The sequence below is a fragment of the Plasmodium falciparum genome (genome assembly GCF_000002765.6).
Source record: "Plasmodium falciparum 3D7 genome assembly, chromosome: 7".
Lineage (NCBI taxonomy): Eukaryota > Apicomplexa > Aconoidasida > Haemosporida > Plasmodiidae > Plasmodium > Plasmodium falciparum.
The window spans coordinates 540,225-564,835 of NC_004328.3; the positions used below are offsets into that span (position 1 = coordinate 540,225).

The window sequence follows — 24,611 nt, forward strand, 5'->3', positions numbered from 1 at the left end:
TGAAATATAAAAATATAACATTTTAAACATATTCATTAATTATAACATACATGTATATTAAATCAACCAATATGTGATACTGCAAATTATATGTTATATCGCACCAATACAACATCATTTATTTCAATAATTTTATATATTGAAGTTTTTTCTTCATTTTCTGTTTTCTACGATAACATAATATTAAATAAATAACTACCATAACCAAAACTATAAATATTATTGCAACAATTGAAGCAACAAGAGCAGTATAATAACTACTACTTGTAGTTGTTATCTTACCAAATTCAACTGCTTCAATTGATGCTGTTTTATTGGAAGAATCTTCAATACCAGCTTATTTAACTGGACCAAACCATACTTTGCTCTTATTAAATATGGCATCGCAAGCAGGCTTAAGGCTAGGAGCATTCCTTAGACATGTTCCAACTGCTTCTTTAGCATTCTTATCATCTGCTGCTAGACCACTAACAGTATTATAATTTTTTGAATTGATAAGCGTTAACCATATATCCCTTGTAACATCAGAAAAATGATGCATACCTATTAAATTATGAACAACAGCTTTAATACCTGCTTTTATACCCTCCTGAGTAGCAAATTCAATGGAGGTAACCGTAGTAGCTTTTGTCAACCGATTTAAAACAACTATAACTAAGAAACCAACCGTTGGTTCCACACCACCAACTAATATACCTTCGCATCGCAAACATGTTCTTTCCACTTTATCTGCTAAGGATTTTTCGCAAATGCATGTAGATATATCATCAGTAAATATATCCCTGTATAATGCCGCTAACTTTTCTGTTAATTCTTTTTCTATTTTGTCTTTTAATATAATTTTTTGAATTTCTTTATCGCATCGTTCTTTACATTCTTTCTTTGTATTCTCGAAATCGTTGCGATGTGCGATCATCAAATTGTTGCAGTACAACATTCTCTTCTTGGTCATTATCATAATTATGTGGTGTGTATAATTCGCATTCGCATAATTATCTATGTGGTTTTATTGGTTTAAGGCTTGTTGTATGAAGTATATTTATGTAATGGTTCATTTGGACATTTATCTATAAACAATATAATATGTATGTAATTATAAAGGTATATTATTATTTGTTACAATTTATGATTATATATATTTATAATAATATATATATAATAAATGCATATATATGTCATTTTTATATAATATATATATATATATATATATATATATATATAGTTTCATTATCATTATTTGATGCATACAAGATATAATATTAACAATATATTTAATGGAAGATAAAATAATTGTATATTGTGGTAATAAAATTTCATTTTTATGATTATACTTATATAATTTCATGATTGAAATTATAACTAAATAAATGATATATAATATTTTATTTTATATTATAAATAAATTAAATATACCTAATCTAAAATATGATTACAATTTTGTAATATACCACAATTAACTTCAGTAATAATATGTTCCATCATTGGAACCTGAATATATATTCTGTTAAAAAAAATAAATTAAAAATATAATATATCAAAATATATTACATTTTTTATGTTTTTTTAATTTGCAACAAAACAGAATTTTAAAAAAAATAAAGAAAAACAAAATAATACGGTTTATTTGGTTTTATTAATTTTCATAACAAGAAAAAATGGTAATTAAAAATGACAAACATCATATTTATGGTTGTAAATAATATAAAAATATGTAGTGTAATAGTTGTTCAAGGTATATATCTCATATAATTTACAACTGCTTAGAAAATATATGTGCAATTTATATTGCAACATGTATGTTTACAATATTGAAATTATATAAGAATTAGTCAGAATCTTTGTACATCATAATATGTGATATTAAAGAAAAAACAAATAGAATATAAATTTTTATAACTGTTAAACGTTATATATTTTAATAATTTTATTTGGTTTCTTCAATTTTTTTTTCTGAAATTTATTGTATAATATAGATTTCTTTCTAATGTGTCTAAAATTATATAAATATAAATAAATAAATAAATAAATATATATATATATATATATATATATTAAAAAGTATTTTAAAAATTATATTCTATTAAAAAAAAAAAATGTTGTATTATTATCATAGATTAAATATTAAATTTTGTAATTAAATGTAAATTAAATATATATATATATTATACACAAGATAAACTATTATATTTAATAGAATAATATGCGACATTGTTGTAACATATAGCATCATAATCTATTTATAATTTAGAGATTGTAGATTATAGTTTTATATATATATTGTGTTAAATATATAAAACCTTCATATACAACTTTACAATTCATTATATAATAATTAAACTATTACATGTTGTGACAAAATAATTATAACTGTATATTTTAATAATTATATTAATTCTTATTATTATATATATTGAAAATATTATAGGACTTTATATAATATAATATAATATAATATAATATAATATAATATAATATAATATAATATAATATAATTTATAACACTAAAAATTAAATACGAAAAAAAAAAAAAAAAAAAAATTACATAAAAAAAATACACAAATAAAAAAATATATAACATATATACAACAAATAACAAATAGAATATAAACCACAAATAATTTATATATATTCCACAAAAAAAAAAAAAAAAAAATACATCAAACAAACAAACACCTACAATTTCATATATCCCACACATCTCCTATAGGATATTTTCCTTCCATCATTTGGGTATTCTTTACACTCATTTCAATTTTTACTTTACTAGGTACATCCATATTATTACTATCCACATTTGATGCGTCATGATCATTTACATCATAATAAATATCATAATATGGTTCATTATATTTTTCCAGATCATCCATTATAGTATCCATAGTAGATTTATCGGGGTATGTATCAAGGTATGTGTTGTCATCCACTTGGTTGGGATTATCCATATCTATTTGTATGGAAACATCACTATTTAACACGTATGGTATGTCACTATGTATGTTGTTATCACTAGGTATATCACTTTGTTTACCACTAGGTATATCACTAGGATGAATATCACTATGTATGTTGTTATCACTAGGTGTATCACTTAGTTTACCACTAGGTATGTCACTATGTTTGTTACCACTATGTGTCTTATTTTCCCACTGTTCTTTCAATTTATCTAACAATTCCTCCTTATTGTTACTAAATTTTTCGCACATATCTCTATGTCTATCTAACCATTTATGGAATAAGTTCAACTGACACTCTATAGGATCACTATTTGTTAGTTTGGCGACACTATGTGTACTAATATGTTTCACATGATTTGTTCCAAATAATTCATTTTCTTTTCGTTTCAATATTTCATCATATATATCAATATGATTACCACTATTTAGCGAATCATTAATTAAATCTATACCACTATATGGACTGGTTTTATCACTAATTGAACCAATTGTACCACTATATGAAACATTGTCACCACTTTTTGGATCAAAACCACTATATAAATCATTATTACCAATATTATTAATTATATCATAACTGTATTCTTCTCCGTTAAGTAAATTTCTATCATGAATGGACATAATAAAAGGTTTTTGGTCCAACGTATCATGTGACGGGGTGGGATGGGTATTCAATGGTAATTCCTTAGATACGTCAGGTTGTGGTATATCCTCTTGTTCATTTTGTAACATATTAGATATAAAATCATCTTTCAATGTATTCCACTCTTCATCAGTAATGGGTGACGGTGTATCACTAGGTGTATTTGGTATATCACTATTTATGTCACCACTTGGTATATCATTTTGTGTATCCCTTTTTGATGGTTCAAGTATCACTTCTATCAATGTTTTATATTTAGGAGCACGTGGTGCATATATATCATTTATATCCATCTCTTCATACTCACTTTCGGAAGAAGTTACATCAGTAGTATCAGACATAAATGCATATTTTTCATCACCACTACTATCTCCTTCCATATAAATATATGTTTTACCTTTATATCGTTCACTTGCATAGGGTATATATCTATTGCTTGATTTCAATGTAGGTATATCATAATCACCTTTGGGTATTTGCAGTATTTGGAATAAATTTCCAACAGATGATTTGGTTTTTTTCTAAAAAAAAAAATGAACATATATGTGTATGTATATATGTATTTAGTTATATATATGTGTTTGTTAATGTATACATGTATGTAGTTATGGGTATATATATATATGTATGTGTATATGTGCATGTATTAAATTTTATTTTATTTTTTTTATTTAATTAAATTTTTTAATTTTTTTTTATTTAAATTTATATTTAATTTTCCTTGTATAATTTTTTTTTAATTTTTTTTGTAAATATAATTTTTTATTTTTTATTTTTTATTTAAAGAAATTTTTTTTTTTTTTTTTTTAATTTAATTTTTTTTTTTAACATTTTTTCCCTTTTCTTTTTATTTTATGATATATATTTTTTTTTTTTAACATTTTTTTTTTCTTTTTTTTTTTTTTTATTTAATAAATTTGTTTTTATTTTATTTCTAATAAGTTTTTTTTATAATCATTTTTTTTATATATAAAATTTTTTTTAATTTTTTTTTGATAATATTTTTCATTTTTTATTTTATCAAAATTTATATTTTTATTATAATTTTTATTATTTTTAAAATATTTTTCTCCTTTTTTTTTTTTTTTTTTTTATTTTAATTAATTTTTTTTTATATTTCTTTTTTCTTTTTTTCATTTTTTTCATTTTTTTCTTTATCAATATAAATACATATATATAAAATATATATAAAACACATACATATACACATATATATATCCAAACGCTCAAACATACATATACATACACATATATATATTTATATATATATCCAAACACACCCCACAAATACATATAAACAAAACACATCCATATACGCAATATATATAATACCTTTAGAAAAAAATAAGTGAATGTAGCAAAACCAATTCCAACAGTCCACATTAATGTAGAAGTCGCAAGGGAAGGTATGACAATGGGATGTTCCCACGGATTTTGGGGTTGTCGTTTGGGTCGTTTTTTATCTTTTGGTTGTGCCGCAGGTTTGGGTAGGGCTTTGTCCTGTGGGGGTTCTGGTGCAGATGGAAGTTCCTCTGTGCCTTCACCACTCTTTGCTGGTGGTGCTGGTTCGGGTGGTGTCGTCGGTGCTTCTTCACACTTCTTATCTGTTCCCTCTATTTCTGTTTTTTCCTCTGGGGGTGGACAAAATCCCGGTCGCATATTTTCTGGGTTTTCTTCCTCTTCAAAGGGTTCATCGTCGTCTTCAAGGGGGGTGGAATTTTCACACTGTGCTAGGTTATCGCCACTAGTTGAGGATAAACAAGATGTTACTTTTTCTTCAAGCTTTTTAATCATACAATCTATAGCATCGTCTTTACCATTTGTTGAGTGCGCACTGAAACTACATCCACAAGAATTACCGAACTTACTTAATTTTATAACATTTCCTTGAACGTCTGCAACAGGAATTTGAGGTATCAAGCCCTCCAAAAAACTTCTCACTGGAAAAGTATCACCTGAATTTTCACTTTTATATTGATCATTGAAACGATCTCGTATTGTCTTCCATTCTGCTCTTTTCTTTCCTATCCATTCTTTCACACATGCACAATCGTTTTTAGATTCTTCACTACATGTCTGTTCTTTGTTTTGTGTACATAGATAGATTTTTTTTTTTTTCTTCAATAAATAATAACCATATAAAAAATCTTCTAACCAATATATTAGCAATACTTTAAATGTAGTATATTCATTAAGGTCTATATTGTCTTTAAAATTAGTAAGGTGACACACATCCATATTTTTATCTTTATTAAATTTACAAGTCCAGTTTTGTTTTCTTATACCTTTAAATAATTTTGATGTTTTAAATAAATCATTTGAATCTCCTAAATACTTTTCAATAAACGGTCCCCTACGATCAATCATATCTACGGTAATAGTACTGTTTTCACCGTTTCCACTTATTCCTTCAAAAACCTTTTTCCATATCTGTCCATTTTCTATGCATCCATTTGTACCACGTCTAACAGTACAATTAACTCCATTAAAAGGACACGTTTTACAATATTCTAAAGGACCAAACGTTTTGAGAGGTTCCTCAAATTTTATTTCATTATTTTTTTTATCCTCCTGATTACCTTGTTCCCCATCAATTTGATCATTTTTGCAATGTTTCAATGCTGCCAAAAAATCTGCAGCAGAAGTTTTTTGTTTTATTTGTTCACAATATTCTTTATTATCATTACCACTACAATTATCATTCCTTAATTTTCCATGTTCCCCTTTATATTTCTTTTCTTGCTTATGAAATTCTTCTACTTTTTTTTCTATCCATTTTCTATATTTTCTACATTGTTTATAACAATCACGACAATCTAAATCTGAAATATTTTTATAATTCTCAGGTTTTATTTTTTCACAATCATATCCATCCCCACTACAATACTGGTGACCTGGATTGTCAATATTACGACAATTATGCTTAACGTTTTTCAACATCCGCGCCCTTTTACCACAAAAGTCGCTTCCCCACTCATGTAACCAACGAAAAAATGGGGGTATTTCCACAAAATCTTTTAATTTGGGGTTGTTGATGGTGTCGTTGGAAATGGCTTGGGTATCACTATTTTCGAGTGTCACTTTTTCGTAATGGTATTTGCCTTCGGGTTTGCCGGTTTTTTTGTCAATAAGTTTGTCTTTCAAACTCTGGTCCTGTTGTGGTTGTTTGCCTTTTGCGCCACTTGTGTCTTCATTATATGTTAGTGCACATACCATAGCATTCCAGATATGTTCACCGTTTGTTTTCCACCATGTATCACGTGGGTTTTCACTTTTTTGGCCAGATTGTTGGTTGTTCCTACTTTGTTTGCTTAAAATTTCATCTATAGCTTTTTTTATTGTCTCAATATTTTTGTCACTACTAGCTTCTAACGCCTTAATCACATCTTCTTTAACACCTATGCATATATCCCTATAATCCCCCAATGTATAAAACATTAATCTCAAGAAATCGTTGGGGATGTCACCACCATTTAATTTGTTTTGGGGTTTTTCATCGACGGATGATGTATATATTCCATATATTTCATTTTTTTCTTTTATTTCTTTTTCCTCTATGTCTTTTATTTTTTTATATCTATCCCATAAAAAAAACGTCTCTATTGCAGCAGATTCCACGAAGGCGGTGAGCAAGTCACCATTTGGTGACTGCGAGGTCGCCGAAGTGGTACCTTGTGATGAATCACTACTACTACTACTTGACGAGTCACTACGTGAGCCTTGACTACCACTCTCACTAGCTCCATTAACACTAACTACTTCCTGTGACCCATTACCATCTCCATTAACACTTGTTAGTGTCTTCGACTGTGATTCCGCCCAATCTACTATCTTTTTTATATATAGTTTTCGCCTCCTGGGTGGCACACAAATACTACCACCGGTGGTGTCGCCACTAGATGTAGTGGATTCACGAGGTGCTGCACGTTTGGCACGTGATTGACCGCCACGGTCACCACCCTCACTACTTGTGGTACTGTTGTCACCACTTGGTATACATTTCCAATTGGGGAATTTTTCCTTACCATATTGGTACTTTTGTTTACATGCTTCATTGAGAGCATTGTTGTCGTCACTAGTAAATAGTGTTTCTACTATTTTACATGGATTTACTTCGTCTTCTGGTGTCTCTGTGTGTTCCTTCACCTCCTCCGGCTGCTCCTCTGTTTTCCCCTCCGTCTTTTCCTCCCCCTGTTCCGTGTGTTCCTCGTCTTCTTCTTCGTCGGATTCATCAGAGTGGTGGTCTTCGTCTTTCTCTGCAGGTCGTGGTGGGCTGCCGGGTGGTCCGTCGGAGCGACCTCCAGCGGCACCTTCGGGTTTTGGCTCGTCGCATTTTTTGCATTCAGTGGCAATTCCTTCTTCGTAGTCGATCAATTTATCCATTAAAGTTTTTTGTTCAGTGCCGGAGTCACTACAGGTAAGACCATCAACACCTGTTCCTTGCAACATTTCGCTAAGGTGTTTTAGGTGTTTTAGTTCCTCTGAATCCAGACTATTTTTGGAATTTTCTTCGGAATCTTCTGTGGATTCGTCTTTCAAAAATTGTAATTTCAAAACACCTTCAAGAGTTACGATAGGATTACATCCTGTTAAAGCTCCAATATTTTGCGTGTTAAAATGCGTTTTGATTTTCCCCCATTCGGTTTCTTTTTGTTGAACCCATCTTTGAAAACAATCACAAGGCTTTTCACATTTTTGATTTCCACATTTTTTGTTACCATTTTGTAAACATCTCTCAAGTTTTTTCATTCTCCAATATATAGAATCTTTTAACATATGTGCCACCCAATAGTAAAAAAAATTATTGAATGTCTTTTGGATTTCATCAGGGTCATTATCAGTCTTTTTTTCTTTTTTTAATATGCACAATCCGCCTCCAGTTTGTACATCCGCTTCATAGTCTAGGTCATCCTCACCCCCTTCTTTTTGATCTTTCGTCAGCTCACCAATTTGATAACATTGCCATGGATCATACAAAGAAGGATCACTATTACCACTATCTTTATTATCACAAAACGCCTTTAATTTTGTTTCAATATCTTTTTCTTCTTCACCACTTTTAAGGATTTTAATAGTAGTACCAACTTTGTCATCTCTAGGCTTATAAAGGTTTATACTCTTGCACTTTTCAATTTTATCTTTCTCTTCCCATCCACTACCACCTTTACGTTCGACCCCACATAGAGGACATGGTTGGCAATATTTTGAACGATAAAATGTTCCTTGACTTTCAACATTAGTACCACTAGTACCACCACTAGCAGCACCACCAGTATTAACTTCTTTAAAATCAATTTTTCCTCCTTTGTCGTCGTCAACAGCTGTGCATGCTTTTTCATTATTTAATAATACCAAAAAAGTTTCAACGCTTCCATATCTATTTTTTAGTTCCTTATAAAATTTTTTTTCATACCCATTATCATAATTACTACGTACATTTCGTCTTTGCCTACTACCACCTGATGCTCCCTCTGTATATATTTTTATTTCGTCAGCGTATTTGTTTCGTTGTTTTAGAAATTGTTTTCGTTGGTTATCTATCCAATCAACGTAAGGATTACATGCAAAAAAACAGTCAGTGCAACCTTTACCCATACGTACTTTACCTCGTGCGTTAACTGTTTTTTCGCAATCAAATCCATTACGGCTACAATATCGTTCTTCACCCTGGTACTTGCCACGACAATATGTTTTAACTATATCAACATATTTTTTCTTTTTCCTACAAAAGTCTTCGGCCCATTCCTCGAACCAGCGAAGATACTGCGGCACGTAGTCAAAATATGTGGGAACCTCGTTGGTCTCATTTTTGCCCTCTTCGTCCTTACAGCGGCATTTGTTTCTAGCTACAGATGAACCTTTTCCATCAGCACTATCGCACGTTGCTCGAAAATATCTATTACTATTGTCCGCCTTACATGTTATGGCTTTCCATACTTGGTCTCTATTAAGAGCCCACCAATCTTCTCTCAATTCATAATAATTATCAGTATCTTGGTAGTGGTCTTTTACACCACCTGTCAATCCTTCATATATTTTCTTGAAAATTCCTTTCAATTTCTGTTCTAATTGATCTCTTTCTCTTTCTGTTTCTGTTTTTTTTTTTTTTTTTTTTCCAAGATATAAATCTTTGCCGCGTACGATATCTCCTATATCTGCAAAACTTCGTGCTAATACGGTACATATTTGAGAACCCACATTAGTCAGTTCATGTTTGTCATGATAAGTTATTAATGACTGTGCCTCGTAATTTGCTGCCATGCACACATCTAATAATAAATCATGTTTAGCATTACTACTATGATCATTATTGTTATTTTGAAAATTTTTGTTACATAGAGATAATCGTCTATATGGAGCACAAGCTCCTTCACTATTATCTTCTTTACCTTTATTACCTTTTATTTTACTATTATCACATTCTGCTCCATCATTATCGGGAAAACGGTCTACATTTGTATTTCCGCACGGATACCTGTTACTGTTAGCCTCAAAATGTTTAGTATAATCAGAGCTGCACGGATCTGTGGTGCCAGCTATTTCCCCACCAGAAAGTTTTGCACTGGTTAACAATCCTTTCAATTCACCCTTACTACGTCGTTCAGCTTCCTTTTTCACTTCTTTGTGCACTTGTTGCCCAAATTCATCCAATACATGTTTGGCATCCTGTGGACTACCTCCACCACTTTGCGACGCCATTTTGGTTAATTCCCCCCATTACATTATGTCATGTCATACATATATTTTGGAGCTTGCATGGTTCGTTTGGGGAGTGGTGGTGGCGTATTGCGTATGTTATGGGAGTATAGTGATATGGTAGAATAATAATAATAGTATTGTGTTGGAATATATATATATATAAGTATTATATATATATTTGTATATATATAGTAATTATAATAGTAGTAATATTATAATATATATATATAATATATATTAATAAATAATATTTAATATGTATATAATAATAATTATTAGTTTTATATATATATTTTTAAAAAAATATATATTAATATTTTTATAATAAATTTAAATATTCTAACAAAAAAAAAAACAACAATTACATTTTATGAAAAATATTATATTTCATGTATTCCTTTATTTAAATATTTAATTACATATATTATTTTTATTTTTTTATGTTTTATATATTTTGTAAAATTATAAATGAGAAAAAAAAAAAATACGAAAATACAAACATATAAAAACATACAACATGTTTATATATTTAATTATAAACCTTAATATATTTTTTTTTTTTCGCCTTATTTTAATTAATTATATATATATTTTAGAGATAACAACAGAGGCAAATATCTTCTTTCGTTTCTCTCTATCTATATTATCTATCATATATCTACATAAAAAAAATATATATGCATATATATATATATATATTTATATTTTTCATTATATTAAAAATAATACATTATAAATATAAATATAATATTTTATATTCTTATTTTTTTTCATAATGTAATATATAATATATTATATAATATATGACATATCCTGTAGTATAACGTAGAAATAAAATCGAGAACAAGAACGTATCGAAATAAATAAAAAAAAAAAAATTTAATAAAAAGGAGATAAAAAAATTATTATATTATTAATTAAAATAAATTTTAAAATATATATTTATTTTATGTTTTATATATTACTTAATAATAACTTAAATGTATATATATAAAAGAATACGTATTCCTCGAACATAAATATATATAGGAGCATACGTATTCTCTCAACATATATATATACATAAAGGCATACGTATTCTCAATAACATTAATATATATATATATATATATATATATATAAATATTTCTTTTTTTAAGATTTAATTTTTGTTTAATTTTTTATTTACAACAAAAAAAAAAAATCAAATAAATTAACGTAGTAAATAAAAAAAAAATAATAAATATATCGTACAAATATCATATATAAAAAAAAAAAAAAAAAAAGAAAAAACAAAAAATAAATATAAAATATCAAATAATATATACATATTACACAAAAAAAAAATAAAATAAAAATAATATAAAAAAACTAATATATAATATCAAATAATATATACATATTATACAAAAAAAAAAAAAAATAAAAAAAAAACATATAATTTAGTACATGAAAAATTATATATATATAATATATGGATGTACCAATCAAATATATGAAATAAGTTTAATTCAAAGAAATAAAAAATAATTATAACTAAAACAAAAAATACAACATATTCCACAAATAAAATATAATACAAATAAAATATAAAATAATGCACACATAAACAAAAAATCAAACATATATATATATATATATATACATACATATATATATTATATATCCCATACATCTGCTATAGGATATTTCTCTTTCACCAATTTCGTATTTACATCCATTTCAATTTGTACTTTACTAGGAACATCCATAGCATTACTATCCGCAGTTGATGTATCATGATCATTTACATCATAATAAATATCATCTTGTACATCATAATAAGGTTCATTATATTTTTCCAGATCTTCCAAGATAGTATCCATATTAGTAAATTGATTTATAGGTTTAGGATCATCCATATGTATTTGTATCGAAACGTCAGTATTCAACGTTTTGTTACTATCACTAGGGTGAGTGTTACCACTATGTGTCTCATTTTCCCACTCTTCTTTCAATTTGGCTAATCGTTCGTGATGATTTTCCCACTTTTCGCACATATTTCTATGTCTATCTAACCATTTATGGAATAGTTCCAGTTGGTTGTGGATGGGGTCACTATTTGTTAGTTTGGCAACACTATGTATACTTGTTTGTTTCACATGATTTGTCCCAAATAATTCATTTTCTTTTCTTTTTAGCACTTCATCATATATATCAATATGTTTGTTACCACTTAACGTGTCATTAATTAAATCTATACCACTATAAACATTATTATGACTATTAATTGGAATATCATCCATACTATTAGTACTCATATTAACATTATAATTATATTCTTCTCCACTATATAAATCCCTATCATGAATAGACATAATAAAAGGTTTTTCTTCAGGTTTATCAAAATATAAAGTATTCGGTTGTGTATTGAATGGAATATCACCACTACTATAATCATTTGGTACATCCTTTGGTTGTTCACTTTGTAGATATTGTGATATAAAATCATCTTTCAATGTATTCCACTCATTATCTGTAATTTTACTACTAGGTATACCATCATTTTGTATATCATTTTGTGTATCACTAGGTGTGTTTTTACCACTAGCTGTTGTGTTGTTACCACTAGGTTCAAGTACCACTTCTATCAATGTTTTATATTTAGGACTACCAGGTACATATATATCATTAATATCTAATTCTTCATACTCACTTTCGGAAGATGAAGTAATATCACTATAATGATCGGTGTAACCACTATCAGTTCCACTATCTCCTTCAAGGTAAATGTACCGTTTGCCTCTGTATTTACCACTAGTATAAGGTATATATCTATTGGGTGAAAGTTTTGTCGGTATATCATAATCACTTTTGGGTATTTGTAGTATTTGGAATAAATTTCCAACAGATGATTTGGTTTTTTTCTAAAAAAAAAATGAACATATATGTGTATGTATATATTTATGTATGTATGTATGTATGTATGTATGTATGTATGTATGTATGTATGTATGTATGTATGTATGTATGTAGTTATGGGTATATATATATATAATATATATATGTATGTGTAAATGTGAATGTATTTATGGGTATATATATGTATGTGTATATGTACATGTATTTAATTTAATTTTTTTTTTTTTATTTAATTAAATTTTTTTATTTATTATTTTTTTTTATTTAATTAAATTTTTTTATTTTTTTTTTATTTTATGATATATATATTTTTTTTTAACATTTTTTTAATTTTTATTTTTTTTATTATATATATATTTTTTTTTTAACATTCTTTTAATTTTTTTTTATTTTATTTCTAATAAATTTTTTTTATAATCATTATTTTTATTAATATAATTTTTTTTTAATTTTTTTTGATAAAATTTTTCATTTTTTATTTTATAAAAATTTATATTTTTATTTTAATTTTAATTTTCATTATTTTAAAAATTTCTTTCATTTTTTTTTATTTGATGATATATATTTTTTTTTTTTTTTTTTTTCATTTTTTTCTTTTTTAATATAAATACATATATATAAAATATATATATAAAACACATACATATACACAAATATATATCCAAACATACTAACAGATACATATACACAAAACGCATATATATCCACATATATACATATATATATAATACCTTTAGAAAAAAATAAGTGAATGCAGCAAAACCGATGCCAATACTCCACATGATGGTAGAAGATAATAGGGCGTTTTGTAAATGGGAAGATCCTGCTTCACGTGGGGTTCGGGATTTTGGTATTACTTTTGGTACTACGTTTGCTGGAGGTTCAGGGGGAGGTGCCTCCTTCTTTTTACAATCGCACTTAGTTTGATGGTCATTTGGGTAAGTTCTAAAAGCATAATTATCGTTACTACCATCATTACAATTTTTTTCGAATTTATTTTGTTTACTTAACTCACAGTCATTAATATATCCTTCTTCTTTCATGTATCTTCCTGCAGTAGAATATTTGTCACTATTGGTACTGTGGTCTTTAAGTTCCTTTAAATGTTTTAGAAGTTTTGTTTCAATTGGATCTGTAGTAGGTGTACTAGTAACTTTAGCTTCTGCATATAACTTGTCATATTTACCTGATTGTTTTTCCCATTGGCTTTTCCATTGTGTAATAAATTTTTCATATTGTCCACATTGTGATTTACAAGTTTCACATTCGCTGTCACATGTTTGTTCATTACAACCAGTACACTTCTGCACCAAATCGTTATACTCCTTTTTCTGTTCTTGACAAAACTCGTCAGTCCATTCAATAAACCAACGAAAAAATGGGTGTCTTTCCGCAAAATTCTCGAGATGATTTTTTAGTATGTGGTAGTTGTAGATGGAGTCCATAAGTTGTTTGCGCACACGTTCATTCATAATTCTTGTTTCGTTATCATAACTTAAAGCACATAACATCCCTTTCCATATTTGAGAACCATATTCTTTCCACCAGTCTTCGCGTGTTATACCACGAGGAGGTTTGTGATTAGCAGTTTTGGGGCCAATTTTTTGGAAAACTTTACCTATATTTTCTTTTGCCTGCTCTAAATCACCATCTGGAGTTTTTGCAGATATGTCTGTATCCAAACATATATCTCTATAATCTCCAAACGTATAGAACATGGATCGCAAAAATTCGGGAGGGATGATCCCACTATCTAATAGTTGAGCGTCATTATCATTCTTACTGTTATAATTTTGCCATAACACAAATGTTTCTGCTGCTGCAGATTTGATAAATGCTTCTCTTAATTTATTTTCGTCGTCCTTGTCATCCAGTTGTGTTAAATAATGAACACATAAATTTTGTCTTCTTGGAGGCATACACACACCATCTTCATCCACTAAACTTTTGTCGCATTTCCATGAAGGATATGGGTTTATTCCATCATATTTTTTTTTACATCCCTGTATATCATCTGCTGCGCCCTTATTTCCCAAAAGTTGTTTAACTATTGTGCACGCATCGTCTTGTGGATCTGCCGCTTTATAATAGTCCTCGCAAGAACATGCTTTTTCATATCCTTTTGGAGGTTGCATAAAAGCATATTTCTGGTTGTTTTGTGTACCACTAATTGAGTTCTCACCATTTTTGTTTTTACAAAATTGTGTTTGTTTCTCACAATTCATTATAGCTTCTTGGTGTACATATCCTGCAGCAGTAGAATACACGGTATCGACACTTTTTTTGCCACCATTTTGTTGGTGTAATTCTTTGAAGAAAGCAATAACTTGTTGATCGCTTACATCACCAATAACAGTACCATCACGAACAGTTCGTGCTTGTTCGTATAACGTTATGTACGGTACTTGCATATTATTCCATTGACGTTGCCATTTTTCTATTTCCTTCTTATATGCATCACATGCTGCTTTGCACAGTGCACATTCCTGAGTCTTTTGCGTACATCCTTCACCATCCTTACCCTTCTTCATACACCCAGTACAAGCCTCCATCAATTTGTTATACTCCTGTGATTGCATTTTGCAAAACCATTCGGCCCATTCAGTCATCCAACGCAATCTTTGTGGGATGTAATCATCCAATGGGACACCACTTACACCACTACACGGGTTGTCGTTGCCACACTGCATCGCCTTCCAAACTTGGTCTCGATTTGCTTCCCACCAATCCTTACGTAATTGTAAATGTTTTTGAGCGTCGCTATATTTTTTTTTGGTTGCTTCATCACGAATTTTGTCTTTAATTTTACCAAATATTGTTACCAAATTTCTTTGGGTATCTGTTTCTTCCTTATTTCCATCCCACAAATCGGTTCCTTTAATTATATCTCCTATATCTGCAAAACTATATTTCATCGCTCGACATATAGTCGCCTCGTCCTTAAAGCCTCCTAAAGTTGGTTGGTTCTTATACTTGTCTTTTATGAATCCTGCTTCCTTATTTGCAGAAAGAAGTACATCCCCCAATAGAGAGTGGCTAGCAAGAGTACCGTCACTAAGTCCTTTGCTATTCGTGTTCAAATTTTCTAAATTTGATGTACAAAAATGTTGTCTTCTCGGAGGCAAGAAAACATCTTCTGCGTGTTCTTTACTTACGTCTGCCCCACTTTTCCAACCATCCTTTACCTCAAACATCTCATTTCTGCCATCTTTACCTCCACATGGTCCACTTGAATAATTATGATTACAATTGGAATGGTTTTCATTTATACTACATATGTTGCCATTGAATGTAAATTCCTTATTATTGTTTTTGTATTTACCTTCAGCTGCATTAGCCCTCAAAGCATTTCTACCACCACGTGTACGCAATTGTGTCTTTGCAACTTCATGCATTTGGTATGCTACGTTATGCGCAAGCGCAGGATAGTTTCCACTAGGTTTGGCACACGGATTATTGACGTAAACTTCTTCTTCGTGTTCATCTTCGTATTCTTCTTCATCGTGGGGTTCGTTACATTTTTGGTCTTCCGGATTATTATTTTTGCATTCTTGTGCTTCTTCTAATTCATGTTTCAATAAAATATCTATTGCAAACTCTTCATTTTCTGCATTCGTTATTTCTTCTGTGGAAACATGATTTTTTGTTATATTCTTAATTCTTTCTATTGCATCTACACTTCCATAAGCTTCGGAAATACCTTTGAAAAAATCTTCTTCCAAAATATATTCAAGCGTATTATAAGAACCAAATTCCCCGAAACCCTTTTCGTTATTGTAATGCTTCTTTATTTTATTCCATTCATCTTGTTTTTTATTTATCCATTTCTCGAAACATTGACAATTTTTAAAACACATATTTTTTTTACATTCATTTGATGCACTATTATTAATACATCTCTTAATATATTTTCTCCAATCTATAGAATCCTTTAACATATGATTAATCCAAAACATCATGAAATCTACATAATTCTTTACTTTTTTCTCAATTCCAAGATCTCTATCAGGTTGTAAAACACATTTGTTATTATATGAATCCTTATAGTAGCATTTCCATTGTTCATTTTTAAAATCAGTTTTACGTTCATTTTTACCTTCACTTCTACAAAATTCCTTTAATTTATCTAGGATATCATTATTTCTCTCACCAGTATAAAGTACATCAATTTCAGTACATTTTGCACCATCTGGAGGTGTATAAGGAGGTTTTTTTGGACAATGTGGATGACCTCGTTCTAACCTTTTCCAATTTCCATCTTCCTGTTTTTTGACCCCGCACCATGGACAAGGTTCGCAAATTTCTGTACGAGAAAAAGTATCATTGTCATTTTTAAAATCAATAGAATTTTTTCCTTTAACTTCAGGGTGATTTTTACATTCTTTTTGGTTACTCAACAATTCTAAAAAATTATCTACTTTTCCATATTGTTCTTTTAATATATCATAAAACTTTTTTGCATATATAATATTAATTCTTCCATGTTCAGTTTTTTTTGATGTTTCAGTAGTTACGTTTATTTCTTCATCATATTTTTTTTTTTGTTTTTCCAATTCTAATTTTTGATTGTCTATCCATTTTACAAAACGATGGCACGAAAAAAAACATTTAGCACATGCTTGGCTAATAGTATATTCATCGTTTGCTCTGATCGTTGCTTTACAATCATATCCATTAAGACTACAATATAATTTTGATGATTCATCACGACAAAATTTTTGAGCATTTTGTAATTTTTTTTTTCTTTTTCGACAAAACTCTTCTGCCCATTCCTCGAACCATCTTAAATATTGAGGCACATAGTCCATATTAGTAGGAGGATCTCCACTAAAGCATCTACATTGTCCCTTATTAGATTCTGTTATATGATTGTGTGGTCCCTTTTTCGTATATTGAGCATCAGGTGGCGCATGACATGTTAATGCTTTCCATATATCATTTCTATTAGCATTCCACCAATCTTCTCGTAATTGAAAAAAATTTCCATCCTCATCATCTTTTTTGTAGCGAGTTTCTATCTCCCCCTTCTTCCCATTCGTCTTCCCATTCTTCAATTCTTCATATATATTCGCGAAAATATTTTTCAAATTTTCTTCTAATTTTTTTTTTTCTCCTTTGTCACCACGATACAGATCCTTTCCTCTTATAATATCTCCTATATCTGCAAAACTTCGTGCTAATGCTGTACAAATAACTTCATTGTTATTGCGGTCTTGAGGATAGTTTTTAATTATTGATTCTCCTTCATGTTTGGCTGCAAGACATACATCTGCCAATAAATTATCAGTACTTGTGATTTGTTCAGGCCTTATTTGTTCTAAATTTTGATCGCATACATGCAATCGTCTATATGGAGCACAGGCTCCTACAGTATCGCTAGTACTATCTTTTATTCTATTTTTAGTACATTGACTTCGACTTTCATCAGAAAAACGGACTGGCCATCTTCTATCACATGGGTCATCTTTTCCTGTCGTAACATTAGTGTGATATTCATGATTAAGTTGGCATGGATCTGAAGGAACATGTGACACACCAACAAATTTTGCTTCCCATAATTTTCCCTTCAGTTCTTCTCTATAAGCATCGACTTCATTATGCACTTTTTTCTGTACAATTTCTCCAAATTGTTCCAATACATCCCTGGCACCCTGGCCTCCACTTCCTGCAGCCGCCATTTTTGTATTCTTCTTCTTCCAGACTACATTATGTCATGCATACGTGGTTTATATCGTGGCATACATGGTTTGGTGGTGTTTTGGTACGTACGTGGGGGTATGTATGTATGTATATTACAGTAGTATTATAATATGGTAGAATAAGAATAATAACACTTTTGTGAATGTATATATATATGTAAGGTATAATTTATGTATTACAATATATATAAATATTGTATATATATATATATATATATTAATAGTTGTACTATTATAATATTACAATATATGTATATGTTAAAAAAATAATATTTAATATGTATATAATAATAATTATTAGTTTTATATATTTTTAAAAAAAATATATATATATATTAATAAATTTATAATAAATTTAAATATTCTAACAAAAAAAAAATATAATCAGAAATATTATATTTTATGTATTCCTTTATTTATCTATTTAATTATATATATATTATTTTTTTTATGTTTTATTTATTAAGTAAAATTATAAATGAGAAAAAAAAAATACGAAAATACAAACATATAAAAAAGTATATATGCAACGTGTTTATATATTTAATTATTAACATTAATATATGTATATTTTTTTTGACTTTATTTTAATTTATTATATATATATATATATTAGAGATAACAAAAGAGACAAATATGTTCTTCGTTTCTCTCTATCTATATTATCTATCATATTTATATATTTATATATATATAATTGATATAGATACATATTCTTTGTATTGTTGTATTATATTAAAAGTAGTATATTATTATTATTAATTTTTGTTGTTATATATTATAATTTATTATATAATAATATATATAGCATCAAAAAAAAAATGATAAATAAATAACAGGAAAAAAATATTATTATATTATATTATATTATATTAATAAAAATGTTTTTATCATTTGTTTTGTTGTATTTTTTTATGTATTTCATGCATTTTATGAATTTCAAAATTTTATTGTATAATATAAAAAAATAAGTAAAAATACACATTATAAATATATATATTCAAATATGAGTTATTAATAAAATGTTCATGTTCTATATATTTATATAAATGAAAATATTTGTTATAATATAAATACATATATGCTACTATATAAATATTAATAATATCTTTAAAGTATATACTAAAATATATAAAAATGCATGTATAAAAATAGTATAAAATCATACATATATGTATATATATATATATATATATATATGCATATATGTAGAATAAATTTATTTATATTCCAAATACTGATATTGTTTTATATTTGTTATATTATAATAACAAAAAAGAACGACAAGAAGTAAAACAAAAAAAATTATAATAATAAAAGGATGATATAATAAAACTAATTACCTATTAGTATAGTTTTAATGTCTTTATATATATATATATATATATATATATTTTATACAAATATTATTCTTGTAATATGCATATTGTTAGTTATCTATTTTTTATATATATGTACAAAAAAAAAAAAAAAAAACTATAACCCTTAACTGTAATGCATATCTATCTTAACACAGACATATACACAAATAAATATATTAACTTATATGTATCTATTCACATATAAATATATAATGAACAACCCATATATACTTATAGCCTTATATACACCCAATCAAAAACACATAAATATATATATATATAATATTATATGATATACTTACAAGTTAGTATTTTGTATGAAATACTATTATTTTAACTAATTTATTATTATTATATGATATTTAAATATTTTTCAAAAAACTAATCATGTTAATATAATATAATATAACATAAATTGACATAAAAAAATATAATTTTAAATATTTATATTTATCCTTAATATTAAATTCTTATTATTTCTATAATACATGTTACGTATTTGTAATTATGTTACATTTTTAAAAAATGTATAATATGACTTATTATTCAGTATTCTTATTTTATTATTTTTATTTTCCTTATTAAGATTAAAATAATATTTACTTATTACTTGTTGTAAAGATATATATAATATATATATGAGTCCATAATTATATTAAGCTATTGGGAACTACAAAATCAGGATATTTATTTCTTATTTTTCATTTTTTTAAATAAAATTATTATTATTATATAGAACGCATTCACATATAAATAATTAGTCCATAATATTCATCAAAAAAACACAAAATCGAAATTTCATTATGTAAATGTAGTTAATTATTTATAAAATGGGACAAATTTTTTTTAATGTTATAATAGGAACCTTTTTAAGATAAAATAAACATTTTATATAATATATTTTATCCTATTACAGTAACATTTTTTATGCTTTCCATTTTTGTTCTTGTTTTTTTTTTTTTTTAACTTATAACTATATCATATACAAAAATTTTCATAAATATTATGAATTTTCCCCTTTATAATAACTAATAATATATAACATAAAAATATATTATTTCTTCTATTTATTACTATATATAATGTTCTGTGTTACTTATTTAATATATACAATAATATAAATATACCATATTTTATATTCATTGACACTATGACTACATATGAATATATTATTAGAATACCATACATACTAAAAAAACAATTATATTAATATATATTACGATACATAAACAATATTACATAATCTCTAAATTATGAATGCAACATGTTTGTATAAGTTACAACTATTTCACCAATTATACTATATAGTATTTTATTATATGCATATTTTCCATTTTAAAAGTTTTTTTTTTGTCATCAATATTTATATATACTCCATGCATATTTCATATTATAATAAATAAGTAAAAAATTATTCTTAAAATACTTTTAAATATATATATATAAATTAATATTAGAAATATCTTAATTATATTAGACACAAATAATATTCTCATAATCAATATATTTTAGAACAATAAAATAAAATTAAATTAATAAAAAAAAATTTATTGTGACATTTATGCTTAATTTTTTATAATATTATTTATAATATTTCTTATTATATATATTTTTTTAATTACAATTATGCAAAGTTGTATGTTAAGATATCTATTATATATATCTTACAAACATTTATAATCAATATTAAAAAAGCCTTTAACAACTATCCTTTTACACATTCTTATGTTATTTATAATAAAAAGGAACCAGTTGTTACTATATTGTAATAGGTTCTTAAGATGAATACATATATATATGTTGATTATAATTTATTCTATCGTATAAAATTAAAATTTATTATAAATTAAACAAATTAGAAAAAATCTTAGATATTTTATTATATTATACTTTTTTTATAATACAATAAATATTCAGATTCTAATGAGGAAATATATATTTGTATAATGGAAAGCTAATGGTGCCATATTAAAAAATTATAATAACAACTTATATTAAACAATTTTTATAAATAAATATAAAACAACACAAATAAAATAAAATACATTATCATGTGTAAATTACTTTTTCAAATTTCTTATTTTTATATACATATAACAATAAAAATGAAGTTCTATTAATTTAATATATTATTATGTTCTATTCTCTTCAATATGTTATTATTATAATCATCACTAATATGCATCTAATAATAATAATTATTATAATATATATATATATATATATATATAGATAGATAGATACATATATAATATCTTAATGTAAAAATATATATATATATAAGTATAATAATTAAATAATCATATAATAATAAAACAATGTAAGAATCCAAGGTATAAAAAAATATAATATTATAAAAAAAAATTAATTATCAAATGATCATAGCATATTAAATGAAAAATTCACAATACTTTAAATTACCGCTAATAGCTCGACATCGTATATCTATTCCTTTAATAATTTTATATATTGCAATTTTTTCTTCATTTTTTTTTTTCTACGATAACGTAATATTAAATAAATAATTACCATAACCAAAACTATAACCAATATCGCAGTTACTGAGTAAGTAATTGCACTGTGTAAATTAGCACCTGCAGATGTTATTTTACTTAACTCGGCTTCGATCATTCCGGAAGTAGTTTCGTTAGCAGCTGTCTCAGCAGCTTGTGAAGCAGCGTTTGCAGCTTTTCTAATAATTCCTTTTACACTTGATCCTATAACGTCTCGCGATGAAGCATATTGCCCTGCAACTAGACCGTCTCTCATCCCAAAAGCACAAATTAATTTGTCTTCGACAGGGTTCGTATTTACACACATGCTTACATATTCATTATATAGTGCCGTAGTAAGAGTAGTGTCATCCTTAAGAGCTTCTACGGTAATAACTTTCCCCAACGTAGAACCATTTATAGTGTGCACATCAAAATTTGATATTATTCCTTAAATAACTGTATCAATACGAGCAGTATCACTAGCAATTTTACCGGCAGCTATACCTTCCTTTTGAGCAAAAGTAAGAAAAGCTTTATAAAAAGGAGTATTTGTCCAATTATTTATAACAAGTCCACCTATTTCTCCTAATAAACCTAAAGATGGAGTCACACCAACACCCAATATACCTCCACATTTCAAACACGTTTTTTCCACTTTATCTGCTACTGATTTTTCGCATACACAAGTAGGTATATCCTCAGTCTTTATATTCGTTTCCAATGCCTCTAACTTTTCTGTTAATTCCTTTTCGATTTTATCTTTTAAAATAATTTTTTGTATATCCTTTTCGCATTGTTCTTTACATATTTTTCGTTTTTCTTGCATGCGTTCATTGTATTCATGAAACCTTTCTTCTGTCTGTTTATTGAAATTTTCCATCACTAATATCATTTCCGGGTCATTATCATAAATGGACGTATATAAGTCACATTCGCATAATAACCTAGTAGTTGGTATTTTTGTCGTGTTGGATATATGAAATACATTGATGTAATGATTCTTTTGGATATTTATCTATAAAAAAGAATGTGAATATCATATATGTTTTTGTATATATGTATATATTTTTTATTTACATGAATTATAAAATGTTACATATATATTATTATTATTGTGATTATTTCGTACATACACGACATGTTATTAACAGTATACTTAAATTTACAGCATATAATAATAATATATTAGTGTAGTGAACTTTCATTTTTAATCTCATATGTATAATATATTTTTATTAAATCTATAACTTAATAATTAATATATATATATAATATTTTATTTTATTCTGTTAAATGAATTACATATGTTTAATCTAAAATATTATTATAGTCATATAATATAATAAACAATTATTTTGCCATTATGTAAATATATATATTTTTTACTTGAATCATATTTGCCTTTTTATTTAGAACACAAAAAAAAAAAAAAATAAATAATAAAATAAAATAATTAAATTTTTAAAAAAATAATATAACAAAACATTTCCATATTTTTTATAATTTTGAATTTTAATTTCTAATATAATATAATTTTATGTCATACGATTAATTACAATTGTAATTTTCTTGTTTTTTATATTTTTGCAAAAACACATTAAGATATTGTAATAATATAACATATTTTCCTGTTATAAATTATATAAAAATGTGTGTAGTAATAGTTGCTAAAGGTGTACAATACATTTATTAGAACATATAAGTATATAATACATATTCCAACAGAAACATATCATTGCATGTATATAAAACATTTAACAACAAACATTGTGTATCATAATATATGATATGAAAAAAAACTTTAAATTAATAGTAAAGAAATAATTTAATTTTATTATTTTTTGTAATATTCTTTTTGTTCTAATTTTTTTTTGTATGTT

The 24,611-nt window shown here is 26.4% G+C and overlaps 2 protein-coding genes and 2 pseudogenes across 2 annotated transcripts, besides 2 other annotated features; all 4 read right to left on the minus strand.

Annotated features, from left to right (window-relative positions):
- Positions 1-118: 118 nt before the first annotated feature.
- Positions 119-1,317, minus strand: PF3D7_0712200 (annotated as a pseudogene).
- Positions 119-1,317: a sequence feature (rifin, pseudogene).
- A 1,364-nt stretch (positions 1,318-2,681) lies between these two features.
- On the minus strand, positions 2,682-10,296 carry PF3D7_0712300 (erythrocyte membrane protein 1, PfEMP1; the record flags this gene model as incomplete). The annotated part of the gene is made up of 2 exons (XM_001348996.1): positions 2,682-4,118; positions 4,930-10,296. The coding sequence occupies 2 exons, from the start codon at positions 10,294-10,296 to the stop codon at positions 2,682-2,684; spliced, it is 6,804 nt and encodes a 2,267-aa protein (XP_001349032.1).
- A 1,637-nt stretch (positions 10,297-11,933) lies between these two features.
- PF3D7_0712400 (erythrocyte membrane protein 1, PfEMP1) lies at positions 11,934-18,854 on the minus strand (the record flags this gene model as incomplete). The annotated part of the gene is made up of 2 exons (XM_001348997.1): positions 11,934-13,181; positions 13,908-18,854. The coding sequence occupies 2 exons, from the start codon at positions 18,852-18,854 to the stop codon at positions 11,934-11,936; spliced, it is 6,195 nt and encodes a 2,064-aa protein (XP_001349033.1).
- A 3,827-nt stretch (positions 18,855-22,681) lies between these two features.
- PF3D7_0712500 lies at positions 22,682-23,936 on the minus strand (annotated as a pseudogene).
- Positions 22,682-23,936: a sequence feature (rifin, pseudogene).
- Positions 23,937-24,611: the final 675 nt, after the last annotated feature.